At 47.2% G+C, this 18,540-nt stretch overlaps 1 protein-coding gene across 50 annotated transcripts in view; it reads left to right on the forward strand.

Moving 5' to 3' along the window:
- Positions 1 to 18,540, forward strand: part of TTN (titin) — a 465,728-nt gene that overhangs the window by 23,527 nt on the left and 423,661 nt on the right. For 49 of the 50 annotated variants that reach the window (XM_067549108.1, XM_067549128.1, XM_067549138.1 and 46 more), the window contains exon 3: positions 16,674 to 16,865. The exons of the other annotated variant lie outside the window; for it this stretch is intronic. In XM_067549108.1, the coding sequence (XP_067405209.1) occupies positions 16,674 to 16,865 (192 nt within the window). The remainder of the gene's footprint in view (positions 1 to 16,673; positions 16,866 to 18,540) is intronic. 50 annotated transcript variants of the gene reach the window in all.

Genomic DNA, 18,540 nt, shown 5'->3' on the forward strand with positions numbered 1-18,540 from the left:
ATTATTTTAGTAAATTTAGTGTTCATGAAAGATGCTGGGCTGAAAGTCCTGGAGACTGAACAACCACTAAACATTCCTTAGATTATGAGCTTCACAATCCAGAGACAACACTCCTGAAAGTTGGAAAGTGGATTTACTGTAAATATATAATAATCCTCTATCCACAGAACGATTACGCATAGGCTGCATGCCTCCCCACATTGCCCCACCACTCTGTCCTCAACATTATACACTTGTGACTCATTCTAGAGGGAATGGGTGGTTTATTCTCCTGCCCATTGATCCTTGGTCCCTCTGTTGAGGGTTCTACTAATTAGCTCCAGAATGAAGTTTTGCCATCACAAGAAAAGCAAAACTGTCCAGGCTATTTTCGCTATCCAAGATGAATGAAGTGCAATGCATTTAATCCCCCTTCTCCCCCCTCCGTTTTTTTTTTTTTTTTTTTTAAATACTGTGTCTTTATAGGTTTGGGTGAAATTACAAAATGTTTTTCTGACTTGTGTAGCTCTAACACACACACACACACACACACACACACACACACACACACACACACACACACACACACACACACACACACACACACACACACACACACACACACACACACACACACACACACACACACACACAGAAATCCTGGTCTTGTTGATAAGTTGTTTAGGCAGCTTGAACAGCCTGTTGTGACGTAGTAAAAGTAATTCAGTTCCTCTTGGATCTAAATAGAATTCTAAAGCAACACAAATGTACATTTAAAATGCATTTAAAAATTAACTTTTCACTCCAGTGCTGCTTTGATATATTGGAATGATTTCTCAAATGTGCTCTAGAAAGGTTAAAGCAAAGCAGCTCCCTTTGCTGTGGAGCCAGGAAGGAACTTGTCTTCACTTCTATTAGTAATATATATTATCTGACAAATATCTCATTGGTGTGGAAAGAAGCAAAGCAGTTGTCAGCTACAGAGCGAGGCCCTTTCACCTAGCCAGACAATGTGCTTCTTTAATAGTAGAAAAATAACAGCCCAATCCTACTCCCATTGAATTAAGCAGCAAAAGGTTCTATTGATTTTGACAGGTGCAGGACTGGGCCATTATGAGTACATTAATCATGCCAGTTGTGGATCCTAATTATGATGATTTTTTTAAATGATGTCAATAACTTGTGATATTCTTGGATGTTTACATGCAAATGAAGGGACCCGGATGAACACTTTTGCAATCTAGTTAATGCAAAATCCCCAGTGTTTGCAAGACCAGGCCTTCTGAGACTTGACAGCCTGTGGAGTTCACAGGAGGCTGGTAAAAGAGAACTGTGACAAAACTTCAGGGAAACAAAGGTTCAGAAAGATAATCTTGCAGTGGGGGTCTTCAGAACACCCACTTAGTGTAATTCAGTCAGGCGAAGAGAAATAAGAAGCAGTAAGCCTGTTCCTTCCCAAGCAGATATGGATAGAAAAAACAAACCTGGAAGAAGCCTGAAACTATAAGAGAAACAGTATGAACAGGGTAAAGGAGCAGTTGTTGAGTATCCAAGAGTTCGTGAGGTACAACAAGCAGTCATGAGGGAACTTTCAGAGATCTTGTTCTGCACACGTAGTATGGTTACTTACTATACATATTGCTCTTTAATATTTTATTTACAATTTCTTGAACTATGATGATGTTACCATGTCTCCCCCAAAATTTTACCATGATAAATGTACAGCTCTGTGTGTTTGCATTCTATAGATGCAGGGGGGAGGAGACTGAAGTTAGTTACAAGAGTAGGCTTGAGTCAACTAGGGCTGGCTACAGTAAATGCAGTACCAGGTCTGTCCAGCTACAATAAATATACTACTTGTAACATTTCTGTATAAAAGGATGATTCATGCACAATATCATGAGTTTCAAAGCAGCTTGTGAATTCTCGTGGTACGGTTTATTACAAAATACCTCCTGTTAGTAAACTTGAAAAATGACTCCTTGGGATAATTTCCATGTAACCTTGTGATAGATTTCATATTAACACTGTTCAGTATGACCCATACTACCTTTGAATTGCAATTCAAAGACTGTCAGTGATAAACCTTCACAAACAGCTTAAATACCTTCACAAAATTAAATACCTTGTTAAATAGTTACTTTGGTCCAAATTCTACAATCACATCTTCAGAAGGGAATCCTGTGCCTCTGTACAAGCACCTTGAACTCAGAGATTCTTTTCCGTCTCCCTCCTTGAGTCCTGAGGATCTGTTTCTTGTTTGCTTCCTCCTTCCTTCTACCGGAACTATGCAGTCAATTACAGCTAGAGGGAAAGAAGCAGACAGATGGTTGGAACGCACATAAGACTGTTTTCCCTATGCCCTAAATAGGAGTTTCCACAGCTTCTGACTATGGAGCTACACTGATTTCCATCAGGATTGACCAGCCCATTTCAGAACCAGTGAATATAGCCTGTTTGGGACTTTATTATTGCTGCATAAACTGACCTGAAGCTTTGGTCCCACAAGTTGTCTTTTGCACATTGAACAAATACAGTGAAAACCATATATTGTGGAGATGAGACACATACTACTCAACGCAACTTTTTAAAAAATATATCAGGATTTAATGATATTACAAATATATTGTTGGCTGGTGCATTCTTCACTTTGTTCATCCTCCCTTTCACTAGAACAAGTCACTAAAGCCACCATTAGCTACAAAAATATGACTGAATTTTCTGTGTAATTTTGCTGAAATTAGATAGCTTTAACCCCACCACCTAATGTATGCTCAGAAATATGGAGGAGCTATTTTGTCATATGAAATCTATTTTCAGAAGTAGCCAGGGCTTAAATTCCTATAGAGTATTTCTCGGAGCCCCTTCTCCTTCTCCCCCTGGCTTGGGGTAGTAAAAAACTTCATAGTCTTTGAGGTAGTAAGAAAATTTTAAGATGCAGCCCAGAATTCACAACCAAGAGGGAGGAGAGCTGTGGTTTTGCACCTTCTTGATTCCAGGCCAGGCTGGGGGCTGGAAAGACTACCTCTCCTCAGAGTAACTTGAACAGCCCTAGAGCCCCAAGTTATAGCAGTCTCCCAGGGCTGCTCTATGAGCTACAGAGCTACCCAGAATTTCCACAGTGCTTCATGCTGTGGCCTTGACCTTGATACGCCCCTCCGACCCTCAGCATAGGCTGGGCTTGCAAGGGCATCTTCAGGTGTAGCCTGAAGGTTTCTTTGTCTTAATTCTTACACTGGGGAAAATCTCCCTTGGTTGGATATGGGACTCTCAGGGACCCTTTATGCCACTCCAGCCCTTTTTTCCTGTGTAAAGGGGCGAGAAGAGTGTGAGGGATCTCACCCTTGGTATCAAGCCCTAAGTATTACAGTGCTGTGATTGATCTGCCCACTGCTTAAGATGCTGTACTGTATGCGGCTCCACTACTGCCTAAAGAAGCAGGAATCTTTCGTGGGAAGTGGGGGACACACAATTTACTAGAATCAAATTCTGAGGCACTCAGATTATACACTTAAATGTTTTACAAGGGCAAGTGGAAGGTGACATTAGCAGAGAGCCTTTGATTTATTGTTAAAACCAAGGTGGTGCACATGGAGAACCAAATTACTGTACCTGGATAATCTATTTTTAGGATGCATCAGTTACTTTCTGGTGGCTGGGTTTGAGGTGATAAGAAGGGAAAGCTGGACATCAATCCAATCTTCAAATGAAACCTCGCTTTTGGCTGATTCGCCTTCCCTTCCCCCCGACCCTCCAGTCATCCTCACATTCCTTCACTTAGCAGTAACTGAGCCCACTGAAAGGAGTACACCATAAACCTATTTATTCCTCAGTTTTATTGTTTTCTTATTCATGTCTCATTTCTTGGCTCTTGACCCTCCCTAAAACCAATTTTTCCCCCAAGAATAAAATAGCTTGAGTATTAAACTGTAGTCTAACCGCTATTGCTTTGAATAGGTTGAGTTATCTGAAAGAGGAGGGGGCAGTATTTAAACTTTGTGGCCATAGACACATCCGTCTCTGACCATTTAATATTACGTTACCCTGTATAATTAGTTTAGGCCCAGATCCTCAAACATTTTTTGGCTGTATTAGGAAATTAGGAACTTAAATACCTTTGAGGATCTGGGCCTAAATGTCTATTATTTAGGTGAAATTTAGCACTACACATAACAGCAGCACAACATGTATAAGTATTTGCACCTCCCTCTTTCATTTGTGCTTGTCTGAAATAGGAATGAATTGTTCTTGCTTGTGTATTCACGGTAACAAAAGGCTTCAAATTTTTATATTATACTTTTACTGGGATGGCCTTGCAAAATCACTGTGAGAGCAGGCCAGCTGTGGCTTCAAGATAGTTTTTGGAAATCAATATCTACGTCAGTTTTTGAAGGAACATAAATGCCAGATTCTATCTTTCCTCTGTCTGTGAAATGTAATGAATGATAACTGGAACATCTGGCATTAGAAACAAATTGGCAGACTAAAATATATTTATTGAATGCATAAACAGTTCTATCTAAAGAGAGAAGTGCATAATAGTCAAGTGTGCCCATTTACCTATCGGCAAATGGCTTCAATTAAAAAAAATTGTCCATTAGTATTCAGCATGCGAAAGCTGAGAAACAAATTTATTAGAATAATTAGCAGCATTAGAAAGAAATAACACAATATGAATTTAACCACCAATTTTATCAGCATTATATAACAACACTGGCACAGTGACTACATTAATAATGGAAGCTTGCCTTCACTATGCTTAATTTTTACTATGAATGCCGGGGATGCCTGAAATTAACCCAACCAAGGACCACATTGGTAACTTGGCTCATATGTGAGGGGCTGGATTACAGCTGCCCTCCAGCTGAAGTAGCTTGCAGCTGCCCTCTTCGTGTGTGTGTGTGTGTGTGTGTGTGTGTGTGTGTGTGTGTGTGTGTGTGTGTGTGTGTGTGTGTGTGTGTGTGTGTGTGTGTGTGTGTGTGTGTGTGTGTGTGTGTGTGTGTGTGTGTGTGTGTGTGTGTGTGTGTGTGTGTGTGTGTGTGTGTGTGTAGCTGTGACCAGTGGAAACTTCCCTGTGACTTACTGCAGTGCTCCATATAGGACTGAATAGTCTGGACAGGCATGGTCTGTAAGGGGGACTGGGACCAGTCCTCCTGTGATCAAAGTGCTTTTCAGTGGGGCTGGATAGAGGACACCAGGGTCCCATAAAGAGACAGGGAAGAACAGAAGGCAGGGAGGGAGTTCCCTGGGAAAGGTTTGCAGAATCCCCTGGAAATGGGAAGGCAGGCTAGACTGGCTGAGGAAAAGAGCTGAGGGAGTGGGAGTGGTGTCTCCTCTGGCTAGCCCTGCGGAGGCAGGATGGACAGGCAGCCAAAAGGGAGAAAAAAACCTTGAGATTACCACCTTGGGGAGGCCTCCAGAGGCGAAAGCCCTGTAAGGCACTGCTTTGTGAGAGGGGGAAAGGGACTCTACAGGGCTCAATAGGGGTGAATCGTATGCAGAGGGTTACTTCAGATTTTGGAGTCTGAGTTGGAAGAGGAGCCCAGGTGGGGCAGAAGATTTTGTGTTCATTATTCTTAATTTGTTGGACTCAACTGGTTTGGACTTGCAGGATGCTTTTGTGCCAATGAAACAAGCCCAGAAGGGTGTTATTGTCATGAAAGAGTTGTGGAGTCCCTGTTCAGGAGCTTTGAAGGTGGAGAATGAGGTGGGGCCAACCAGCAGTGCCATGGATGGCTGCATTAGGTGCCCTGGAGGGGCCAGTTTAGTTATATGTGGGCAGTCATAGACCCTGCTACTTACTCCAAGAGACTAATACCCTCCCCCGCCGCCACTTGGTGGTAATTTACTATGATAAAGTCATAACTGTTTTCAGCCCAGCTGTCAAATGAGGCCTTTTAAAGGGGTGCCATGTCTGAGCATGCCCCCTTGCAGCATGGTGTGCTATGGCCATGACCTCCACAGTGTCCCTGCAACTTGCTGGAAATAATTTACTCACAGCCCAAAGTCTTTAAAACAAGATTCCGCCTCTCTTGGGATCCAGCTTATTCAGCACAGTCCAAGAGCCCCCTTTTTGTTCTCCTCTAGGTTTTGGGTTTCCACAGCCCTACTTTCTGGGGCTGCTTGGTTCAAGCCCTGGCCTCCTCAGCCTACAAGCCCACCCCTTAAGTTCATAGTTTCCACAGCCCTTCATCTCAGTGTGTCTCCTGGCAGAGTCCTCCTCTGAGGGATTTCTCCCTGACTGGGCTTGGAGCCTCCATTTTGATTCACACACCCACTCATCTTCCTAGGTGAGTCTAATAACCCCAACCAACTGTTGGAGCCAGTTGGGAGAGAGGGGAGCCTTGCCCCTCCCACTCTACAAAGCTCATGGGTCCAGGCCCTTAAAAGAAGTATAGCCTGGCTTTTCCTATATCTTCCCCCTCCAGACAGCAGCTTTTGCCAGAGACCATCTTCCTCTCATCCAGTGTCCATTTTGGTTATCCTGGACACCTGGAATGGGGTAACTGGCCTATCAAACTACCTCTTCTGGCCTTAAAGGGTCAGTACCCATTACAGGCCTGTTCAGTGCATTGCCCGACACCTGGTTCAGTGTTTCTCTACTTGACAGTCAGGGAATTTTAATGTGATCACGACTCCCAATGACATTTTGCAGCTCTCATCAGGGAAATGCAGAAGGCCCATGTACTATAGTTGGTCAGAAAACAGTTACTTTTCCCACAGAAAATTTTGTTCTCTCTTCGAGAGTTGCTCATATGCATTCCATGTAGGTGAGTGCGCGCCCCGTGCACGAGCCTGCGGAAAACTTTTCTGCCCTAGCAAACCAGCGGTCGGTCTCGGCGCCCCCTGGAGTGGCGCGCGTATAGCGCGGTATATAGGGCGCCACCGACCGCGCGGGTCCCCAGTTCCTTCTTTCCGCCCATGACGGTCAGTGGAACGTCTGCCCCTTGCCTCTTCAGCAAGTAGCAACCTACTGTAGTATTGTACATAAGTTCTTTATTGTTTTTATAGTATATAGTTAGTGTAGTATAAGATAGTGTATATAGTTAGCCCCTAAGGGGCTCCCTTAGGAGCCATGCCTGGCTCCACCGGGTTTAAACCTTGTGCGGCTTGCGGTAAGGTGTTCTCCGTCAGCGACCCCCAGGACCGCTGCCTTCGGTGCCTCGGAGAACAACACCGCAAGGACAAATGCCGCATATGTAAGGCTTTCAAGCCGCGTACCCAAAAAGACAGAGACGCTCGCCTCCGGGCGATCTTGATGGAGACGGCACTTCGTCCCGACTCCGAGCCGTCCAGATCACCCACGGCACCGAGCATCTCGTCGATCCGGAGCGCACCACCGGTACCGACAGCAACACCATCGGTACCGTCTAAGCCGGCACCGAAGAAAAAGAAACGGCCAGCGGCCGCACCTATGGACTCCCCCCTGCGACCGGTACAGCAGGGGGTGATACAGGAGATGCCCCAGCCACGTGCCGTTGAATATGTCCCGGCACCGGCATCTCCTCGTAGAGAGCCTCCCCCAACCCCGAGGGGTGGGGGAGCGCCTCTACAAGGGCCGTCGATGCCGGAGGCGTTCACAGCGGCACGAGCCCTCATGGCCCTGCCTACGCCTCCATCCCCCCCTCGGCTGAGGGCATCGGGGATAGCGTCTCGGGGTAAGCCCGCGCTGGGCTACTCCGGTGGGAGGTCGAGACAGGACTCGGTGTCTCCCCCCAGACGGTCGGGGAGAGGGAGAGCAACATCCTCCCCCCCCCAGCTCCGACCGCGAGTCGTCGAGCTCCTCCAAAGAACGGCACCGTAGCTGTTCCGGAGGTTCCCGGGAAAGCTCCGCATCCGATCTGAGACCTTCGGAGCCCCGGCGCCGCTCAGCAAGGCGGGAAAAGACCCGGACGTCGGAGCCACGGCACCGCTCCCGTTCGTCTTCGGGCTCTCGGCACCGCTCTCCACCGGCTCTGGTGCCGAGACATACTACAGATCGTTCTCGATCATCGGAACGCAGTCCGGTGCGGATCCCGGCGCCCTCACCACGGCACCGGTCTCGATCCCTGGCATCACGTCCTGAGAGGCAACGGGACACTCCTCCACGCCGGGCCCGCTCGCGCACCCGGACCCCGAGCCCATCCCACCACGACGCTCCTACTTCAAGGGCACCGAGGGCTCAAGAGCGGTACCGGCGCTCTGCCAGCCCGGTACACGCGAGGGTGTCAGGGCATACATCTCGCCCCCACCACACCTCTCGATCCCCGGTACCGAGAGATACCACACGGCACCGAACTAGATCGAGGTCGCCAGCTCCCTCTCCAGCGCGGCGTGCGGCGCCGAGACAGGACGTGGAACATCAAAGGTGTTCGGGGAGCTCGGTACCGAGGGAAAGCCGGTACCATCAAGCCGTGCGGGCCCGCTCTCGCAGCCCGGCACACAGCCATCGGCACCGGGAGCGCTCTACATCTCGCTCCCGTACTCCTAAGCGAGCTTCGGTACCGGACGCCTCGGCACCGGACACCTCTACGGTACCGCACCTGTCCACGGGGAAACGGCGCTCAAGAAGCCCTAGGGTTCACGCCACCAAGCGCCGTCATAAGTCGCGGAGGTACTCCTCCTCGTCCAGCTCGTCTCCCCAACGCTCCAAGCGCCACCACCGCTCTCCTGCATCCCGCAGCCCTTCTCCGGTTAAAGGGCACCGCAAGAGGAGTCGGAGATCTCTGAGCCCGGTTCATCCATCTGGGCCCGCCTACCCGGCACCGGGGCCGGTACCGGCGTGGGGGCAAGGCCCCTGGCAGTGGCCTTATTTGGGACCCTGGCCGCCTCAGACAATTCAGGGCACAGGGTCACTCCCCTCCTCCTCCAAACCTCAACCACCCCCCCATCACAGGGGGCACAGCAGGAGGAGCCCCCCAAGAAGGGGATCATTCGTCGGACTACGAGTCTGATCCTCTGGAAGGGCCCTCTACAGGCCCATTGTTACAGTCTTCCTCCTCCTCTCCCCCTGATACAACATCTAGGGACCGGAGGACCCCTTTGCCTGATTTTAAGGCACATCAAGAGCTCCTTAAGCGACTGGCGGAGAACCTCAAGATAGACCTCAGGGAGCTCTCGGAGGAGGAGGACCCTATATTTGGTATCCCAGCCTCTGCGGGCCCCTCTAGGGTGGCACTCCTGGTACACGACCGGGTACTCAAACTGGTCAAGCCCATATGGGAGACCCCTGCTTCGGTAGCTCCAACCTCTAAGACCGTGGAGCGGAAATACTATGTACCACAGCAGGGGTTCGAGTACCTGTACAACCACCCAGCCCCGGGCACCTTAGTGGTGGACGCTGTCAATCAGAGGGAGCGCCAAGGTGCCCAGGCTAATACTCCCAAAAATAAAGACTATAAGAAATTAGACCTTTTTGGGAGGAAGGTGTACTCGACCGCGGCCCTTCAGCTCCGCATAGCAAACCACCAAGCACTCTTGGGGCGCTATAATTTGAATCTCTGGGCTTCACTCCAGAGATTTACGTCGGCCCTTCCTCCAGATCTAGCACAGGACTTCACCACCGTCCTCCAGGAAGGGTCAACGGTAGGGGGTGCTACAATCCAGTCTGCCAGTGACGCGACCGACGCGGCGGGTAGGGCCATGGTGTCCGGCATAGTTATGCGCCGGTCGTCCTGGCTACAGTCATCTGGCCTCTCCACTGAGGCGCAGCAGGCCATTCAAGATCTGCCCTTCGAGGGCACAGGCCTGTTCTCCGCCAAAACAGATGATAAACTGCACGCCCTAAAAGACTCTCGCGCCACTCTGCGATCCTTAGGGCTTTACATGCCGCAGACAACGAGGCGCCAGGGCAGACAGCAGCCCCAGAGGCAACAACAGCAACAGCCCGCTCCTAGGCTGCCCCCCGCCAGACCCAACCTAGAAGAACCGGGGACCGTTTCCGGCAGAACAACCGCCGGAACCGCTCCGGGCCTGCCAAGGGCTTCCAATCCGGGCCGCGCAAGAATGGCAAGCGCCCTTTTTGATGGGACGCTTGGGAGCGGCACCTCTGCCATTCTAACGACCCCAGGGGTCGACCAGGATCTCACCCTACCCTTCAAAGACAGACTTCGTCCCTTCCTCCGAGAGTGGCGAGGCATAACCTCAGACCGCTGGGTGTTAAGTGTGGTGCGGAGGGGTTACGCCTTACAGCTCTCGGCCTTCCCACCGGACTCTCCCCCTACCCCATCCCTCTTCAGGGACCCCTCTCACGAGCAACTCCTCCTTCAGGAGGTCCGCTCCCTGCTCCGCCTATGGGCAGTAGAGGAAGTCCCACCTATGGAAAGGGGCAGGGGGTTTTATTCCCGGTATTTCCTTATTCCCAAGGCAAAGGGGGCCTCCGGCCCATTCTGGACCTCCGCCGCCTCAACAGGTTCATCAGGCGGCTCAAGTTCCACATGGTCTCCCTAGCCTCCATCATTCCCACATTGGATCCTGGAGATTGGTATGCCGCTCTCGACTTGAAAGACGCATATTTCCACGTGTCTATCCTCCCTGGCCACAGACGTTTCCTACGGTTCATGGTAGCTGGTGGCCACTACCAGTTTACGGCCCTCCCCTTTGGCCTTTCTTCAGCGCCCAGGGTCTTCACCAAGTGTATAGCGGTGGTGGCGGCCTACCTGAGGTGCAAAGGGGTCCAGATCTTCCCCTACCTGGACGATTGGTTACTTCGGGGAAGATCCAGACTCCATGTAACAAACAGTTTAGCCCTAACGTGCGCGACATGCAACAGACTGGGGCTGCTCATAAACGAGCAGAAATCCACACTGACCCCAGTACAGCGTATAGAATTTATTGGGGCCACTCTAGACGCAGTACAGGACAGGGCCTTCCTTCCACTACCTCGTTTCCAAGCCATGACTGCCATCATACTCGAGCTACAGACATTTCCCACAACAACAGCCAGGCGCTGCCTGTAGCTGTTGGGGCACATGGCGGCATGCACATACGTGGTCAGGCTGGCTCGCCTCAGACTCAGGCCTTTGCAGGGCTGGTTAGCGTCAGTATATGCCCCAACCAGACACTCTCTGGGCAGGGTAGTCACCGTCCCACCCCTGGTCCTAGCGTCACTGAACTGGTGGAGGCAAGTAATGGAAGGAGTCCCATTCGCAGACTTGGTCCCCTCTGTAACATTGATCACAGATGCCTCCGATATCGGGTGGGGGGCTCACATTACCCACAACCTGAGCACTCAAGGTCAGTGGTCACTGCAAGACAGACTGCTCCATATAAACATTCGGGAACTCCGAGCAGTCCTTCTCGCTTGCAAGGTTTTTCTCCACTTTCTCAGGGGGCGGGTGATACAAGTCCTTACAGACAACACCGCCACGATGTTTTACATCAACAGACAAGGCGGAGCACGCTCCTCGACCCTGTGTCGCGAGGTGCTACAACTATGGGACCTTGCGGTGAGAAACGACTTCCACTTGGTGGCATCTCACCTCCCAGGGGTGAGGAACGACGAGGCAGACCGCCTCAGCAGGTCGTTCTTTCCCCGCCACGAATGGTCACTTCATGGGGAGATTACAGCGTTTCTCTTCCGCAAGTGGGGAGTTCCCTATCTGGACCTCTTTGCCATGCTACAGAACACGAAATGCCCGCTATTTTGCTCCCTGCGCGGGCGCGAACAGAACTCCATTTCGGACGCGTTCCTGATAGATTGGTCGGGGCCACTTCTCTATGCGTTTCCACCGATTCCACTGCTCCCCAAGGTGCTCTTGAAAGTCAAGAGGGACAGAGCGGACATCATCCTGATCGCACCGGCATGGCCGAGACAGCACTGGTACAGTATGCTGCTCGACCTCTCCATCGCCACACCGATCCCGCTCCCGAGACGATACGATACGATCTCCTCTCCCAGGAACAGGGTCGCCTGCTCCACCCAGACTTGGACTCCCTCCACCTGACGGCATGGAGGCTCCATGGTTGACAGAAGGAGAGAGGGCTTGTTCCGCACAAGTCCAAAGCGTCCTGCTGGGGAGCAGGAAACCTTCCACCCAGGTGGTTTACCGGGCAAAGTGGAAACGCTTCACTTATTGGGCACAGTCACGTGGCATCTTGCCCCTGGACTCAACTATCCAGGCCATATTAGACTACCTCCTACATCTAAAGATGCAGGGCCTTGCCCTGGCCTCCCTAAGGGTGCATCTGGCGGCCATCTCGGCCTTCCATTGCCCAGTGGAGGGGAGGTCTATATTCTCCCACCCGATGTCCATCAGGTTTTTCAAGGGAATAGAGAGGCTGTTCCCACAAGTTCGTGAACCCTTGCCTCTCTGGGACTTAAATCTAGTTCTCACTATCCTCACAGGTCCCCCCTTTGAGCCTATGGCTACATGCCCTCTTCTGGTCCTATCATGGAAGGTAGCCTTCCTCGTAGCCATGACATCGGCTAGGAGGGTCTCGGAGCTAAGAGCCCTAACCTCAGACCCTCCTTACACGGTATTTTTCAAAGATAAGGTGCGACTGAGACCCCACCCGGCCTTCCTGCCTAAGGTGGTATCCCAGTTTCATTATAATCAGGATATTTTCCTCCCCGTGTTCTTCCCCAAACCACACGGATCGGAGGAGGAGCGGAGATGGCACTCACTGGATGTCAGGCGAGCCTTAGCCTTCTATATAGACCGGACCAAGCTGTTCCGGAAGTCCACGCAGCTCTTCGTCGCAGTGGCGGACCTCATGAAAGGCTCACCTGTCTCCACCCAGTGCATCTCCTCCTGGATCACCACCTGCATCCGCACCTGTTATGGGATGGCGAAGGTACCACTCCCGGGACCGATTACAGCGCACTCAACCAGGGCCCAAGCCACCTCGGTGGCTTTTCTGGAACGAGTGCCCCTACAGGATATCTGCAGAGCTGCAACCTGGTCATCGGTCCATACCTTCACCTCTCATTATGCCATCGTGCAACAAGCAAGAGAGGATGCAGCAGTTGGCAGAGCCGTGCTGAGAAGGGCTTCACGCCACTGACTCCTTCCCACCGCCAAAGGTATGGCTATGTAATCACCTACATGGAATGCATATGAGCAACTCTCGAAGAGAGAAAACAGGGTTACTTACCAGTAACTGTTGTTCTTCGAGATGTGTTGCTCATATCCATTCCAAACCCACCCTCCGTCCCCGCTGTCGGAGTCGGCAGAAAGAAGGGACTGGGGACCCGCGCGGTCGGTGGCGCCCTATATACCGCGCTATACGCGCGCCACTCCAGGGGGCGCCGAGACTGACCGCTGGGTTGCTAGGGCAGAAAAGTTTTCCGCAGGCTCGTGCACGGGGCGTGCACTCACCTACATGGAATGGATATGAGCAACACATCTCGAAGAACAACAGTTACTGGTAAGTAACCCTGTTATTCTTTGGCGAAAAATCAAAAACTGAAAATTTTCAGCTGAAAAACTTGCTCCTGAACACCGAAAATTTTCATTTGGAAATGCCAGTGTGGTGAATTATGGAAGTAGTATTTCGAGTGCCTTATGTCCTCAATCTCCCACATGGGCCAGGCACCCTGGCTGGACTATATTGCCAGTGATGCACCATAGGACTTCCCCCCTCTGCTGAACCTCTATGATGCATCATGGGAAATGAAGTCCAGGGAGCCTGATCAATAGAGGAAAATGAGGTCAAGAGGCACCCAAGTGGCAAATCTCAGAAGGCACACCGGCAGCATTTTCAAATCAAAATATTTTTGATTTTGTGTTCAATTTTTCAACAAAAAGTCAAAACTTCCAGCAACAAGCAGACACTTCTCATGAAAAATTTCATTTTGTCAAAAACCCATTTTTCCATCAAAATATTTTGACAGAAAATTTTCAATTTGCGATACCATATACCCTGATGTAAATTTCTTCTCTGACCCTGCACTTCCAAGTGCTGGTATCATGGGGTGGAGGATGACTGAAGGGTGTTTTTCTCCAGTCCTTGGTAATGAGAACTCTCAAAGTTCCACCAGCAGGAGCAGATGGGACAGTTCCCTTTAGGCATAGCAGCAGACCTGATAGGAGGATGCTTTACAGCAGCCAAACTCCTGTGGGAGGGCAGAAAGTAATCATTTTGTTCTCAGATAATTAAAGCAATCACACCACACACTTGAGGGTTGAGAGAGAATATGGAGTTGTGACTCCTACCATTCACATATCTTCTTATCTTTTCTTCCACTCTGGCCTAATCAGTTCCACAAGTTTCCAGCATGGAGCTATTCCTCTTCCCTTTGACTTGAAGAACCAAGCCAACTTTTCTCTTAAATACGTTGACCTAGGACTTGTTCAGCATATGTGGTATTCTGCGGTTAACACTCAGAAGATGGCTTATATTTTAGACTGAATAGAACACTTAGGCATTATAGTATCTCCTTGACTTTCTACAGATTGTGCATATGTCTAGGCAAATTGAATACAGCACAGACAACATTATTTATATAGCTATGCCGCTATAAAAAGATAATGTAGGAAATAATGATGCAAGCTAGTCAAAGGAAAACAAAGAAAGCAGTTAAAAAAACACTCTGAAGATTGTCTTGCAAGATGAATTTTCTTTTAAAATTTGCATGAGCTTGGCAATGGCTCGTTAAGCCTGACCATTAACATTAGTTTGATGAAGCTGGTTTCTAAATTTAATTTAATCATACAGCCGTAAAATCTCTGTGGTGTAAAAGTTATCATGAGCCAGTACTTCTCTTTATTACGATTAATAATAATGATACTTAACACTTACTGAATATAGAACTTTACAAACATTAACTAGTTACTCCCCACAACAGCCAAGTGAGGTAGGTAGCTAAGCATTATCGAAATGAAGATAAAGGAAGTATTATTATGACTAGGTTAAATCCTCAAGACCTTACTCAGTTTTTACTCCAGGCCTGATTCTGATCTCATACTATATCATTAAGGAGCCATTCCTTTGATATCAGTGGCATTACACCAGTGTAACATTGGTATAACAGGTTAGAATCAGGACCTCAGTTCTTGCTTAGGCAAAACTCTAGTTGAAGTCAGTGGGGCTTCTGCTTAAATAAAGAGTAAGAGCTTCAGGGTTTGATCTTTTATCATCATTAGATGGGGAAACTAAGGAGAACAAGATGGGGATTTGCCCAGTGGCACAGAAGGAGTCATTTTCAGAGCCAAGATTAGAATTCACCGGTTCCTTCCCAGGACTGTGCTATCAGTCAGGAGATAAAATGAGAAAAGTAAATAGTTCTTTAAAATATTGACTTTTTTTGTGCCCTCTGAGATGGGTTTTGTCACGATAAGGGTAGCACAGATTGTGCTAAGAACATAAAGCTAATTACCAGGTATGTCTATGTATTGCACAATACTTGTTTCAAATAATGTGTGTGTTGGATCTATTCCTATGTCTAATAATTTTAGTTTTGCAATAACAGATTATACATGGTTCCTACTTTGGATGCTGAGTAAAAATTCCTGTCCTTTTCTTTATTCTATCTTGTGCTGAGATAGATTAAAATATTTGTTTTTGTTTTAATTTTTTTGATTCAAGAATAATGATTCCATTGTGTATTAAAGTGTTTCCCAAAGCCCTGCTTTCAGAGAGAACAGATTAACACTTGATTCAGATTCAGACTATCACATTCACAGAGACTATGTGGGTGGCATCTAGGGAGGACCTGGAAGATTATGATACTGTGCTTAGCACATAATGAATTAGTTTCCTATTATTTCCGATTCTCAGTTTGAGCTCTGTTATGAACATTTCAAGTTTTCCTATTTTCTATTCTTATTAGTCTGTGTCAGGAGAATGAGTTACCATAGATTTTAATTTGCCTTATATAGATTTCTCTTCTCATTATACATTCTTGTGATAACTCCTGCAATAACAGCATAAATTGGCACTTTATTAATCTATTCTCATGATAAAGACGCAAGATGAAAAGCATGTATAGTACAAACATTAATCAACTCTCTAGACACTCTGAAGATTTTAACAAGAGCAAGAAATGGCCCAGTAGTTATCCTTTCTTATAGTAAAGGGCATGAAACACCCTGGACTTGTTCTTGTGTTAAGTTGAACATTGTAATTTTGTGGTCCATCTGGAACACTGCGGCAAGCAGAGCTGGAAATACTACATGTAACCTATGGCCTTCCTTAGACAATACAAGTATATTTTTTAATCTAATTAGCCCCTGGATTTTAGGTGAACTGTCAATTATATCTAGTTTATTATTATATAGTCAATTATATCTAGCCATATCTTTAGGGCTTCAATTTGGGTTTGTTTGCTTTACTTACCTCCAGCGTTGCAAGAGGATGCATTGCTTGGCTGCGTGATGGTCTAACAAATGAAAATCCAAAATACATGAGCATGTACTAGCTCCTGGAGAGCTTGACATTTAAGTAGCTGAGAATATTTGAATTTTAAATGTGGAATGATAGATCCTCTTAGCACTGTTTTTCACCAAAATTTCATGAATTTGTGTGTGTGAGAGAGTGTCAAAGTAGAGAACTGAATTCAAAGGGGTATGTTTTTTGATACAATATGTAGGAATAGCCATACTACCATTATTAATAATACTTTATGTTGAAATATACCAACAATAGGAGAGTTGTGGGTAGAGAGAAGATATCATACTGAAAAAGTATCCCAAAATAATATTGTACTATTTGAAATTCTGCTTAGAAGTAACCATTTTGTTTATATCTTTCCCCCCCCCCCCTCCCCCGTTCAGTCTTTGGAAGATCAAGTATGGGACCTGTTACGTGAAGCAGACAAAACTGCAGAGGAAAACAAAGAGCAAAGCCAGGTGTATGATGCCATGGCACAGACTCTGGGGGATGCCTGGGATGCCCTCATCAATATGCTAGAGAAGCGAAGAGCACTTCTGAAACTTACTGCAGTATTTTTTGAAAATGCTCTGGAGGTTTGTATTTAAAATCAAATGCTGCTTAATTTGAAATAAATCCCAAGTCCTCCAGGAGTCTGTTGCATTCTATTTCTACTTCTGCAAAGGGCCAATTAATTAAAAAAAAAATTCCCAGCTGCATTCCTATTTTTCTTGTTTCTGAGTATTCCGGGATGAAAATGAGCAGAACATTTAGAATGAATATCTGTAAAAATGTCCTACAAGTCACATCTCGTACTAATATTTTACTTTAAAAAAAAAAAAGTAGTAATAATGAAAAATAATAACTAAAAATGAGTCTGGAGCTATATAATGCACTAGCATGGACATGACCCAATAGATCTTATTCATCTTCTATGATTCAAATTATTTGACACTTTGAGGGCCAAAGTTTTAAACCCAGGACTCAAGGCTGCGCATTAAAATGTGTATGTAGTTATTACAGTTATGCTCGCAAATGTCAGTTGCCTGTCTAGCTATTTGAGCATATACAAGTGCAATAACCATATGCACAAGCATGAAAAGAGCAAGTACAGATGCATGAATCCAGAGTTCAATTCCTAGAAGATAGGATATTAGCAATAGTTCTCCCAGTTGTGTCCCTCTCCTAGCCTGCCCATGCCCCCTACATTTCTTCCCTACTCACCGCTGCACAGGGAGCTCATGCAGGGTGGGACTCCAAACTCCAGAGGTATGTACACTCCTTGCACAGCCCACTGCATTCAACTACCCTTTTCCTTTGCATTTGCAGATGGATAGGCTGGATTTGCCCCAAAAGTTGAGTGCATAATTATGTGGGACTCTCAAACCTTTGTTTCAAAAAGTTTACCCCCTGGCACAAGACCATGAGTGGGAGAACAATGGATGTTTTAGTCCACTTTCTTGGACCCCAAATCCTGGAGTTGATTCTGTACTGTCCCAGTGCCCGGTGGAAATTAGACCAGCATCAGGGCTGAGGCATACTATGCTGGTTCCCAATAGTATCCATAAGCCATTCCAGCAGCCAGGGATCAGCCAAAAGCAGAGATGCCCAGGCCAGGTCCTAACACCAAGGGGTCAGGAAGAGATGGGTGTAGGAGCCATTGCTGGGGAAATCCTTAATAGACTGGTTAAGCTGCCTTTTAGGCTGTTCTGTGCCATGGGAACAATGTGAAGCAGCTGAAGCAGGGCTAAGGATCATGCCTAAGTTAGACAGCCATGTCAAATGTCCTATAGATTTAAATGAAAATACTAGAAATTTATTTTTGAAATGTTTTCCTTTTAATGACAGCATGCAATTATGTGTAATCTTTATTTTCTTGTGATAAAGCACATATGTCATCTCAAGGACATTCTTTAATGAAAATCAAAACTCAAATCAGAAATATTCAATCATAATGGATTTGTTTTATAGCAGAAAGAGTAAAAGGGTGAAATGTGAGAATAGGCAAGCAAAGCAGAGAGCTTAATTTCCATCTTCTTTCTTAATTTAATCATAGGTTTCAATATTCTTGATGACAGTGAAGTCCAATTGTGAACTTTAATGATTTGGTGACGGAGGATTTGGTGTATTTCCTTGTGGATGTGGGGAAGAGGTAGATGTGGTATATCTTTACTTTAGTGAGGATTTTGATACTGTCTCACATGCCCTTCTCATAAACAAACTAGGGAAATATAACCTAGATAGAGCTACTATAAGGTGGGTGCATAACTG

This window comes from Emydura macquarii, unplaced genomic scaffold (genome assembly GCF_026122565.2).
Source record: "Emydura macquarii macquarii isolate MOO-44397 ecotype Brisbane River unplaced genomic scaffold, CSIRO-AGI_Emac_v2 contig_1253, whole genome shotgun sequence".
Classification (NCBI taxonomy): domain Eukaryota; kingdom Metazoa; phylum Chordata; order Testudines; family Chelidae; genus Emydura; species Emydura macquarii.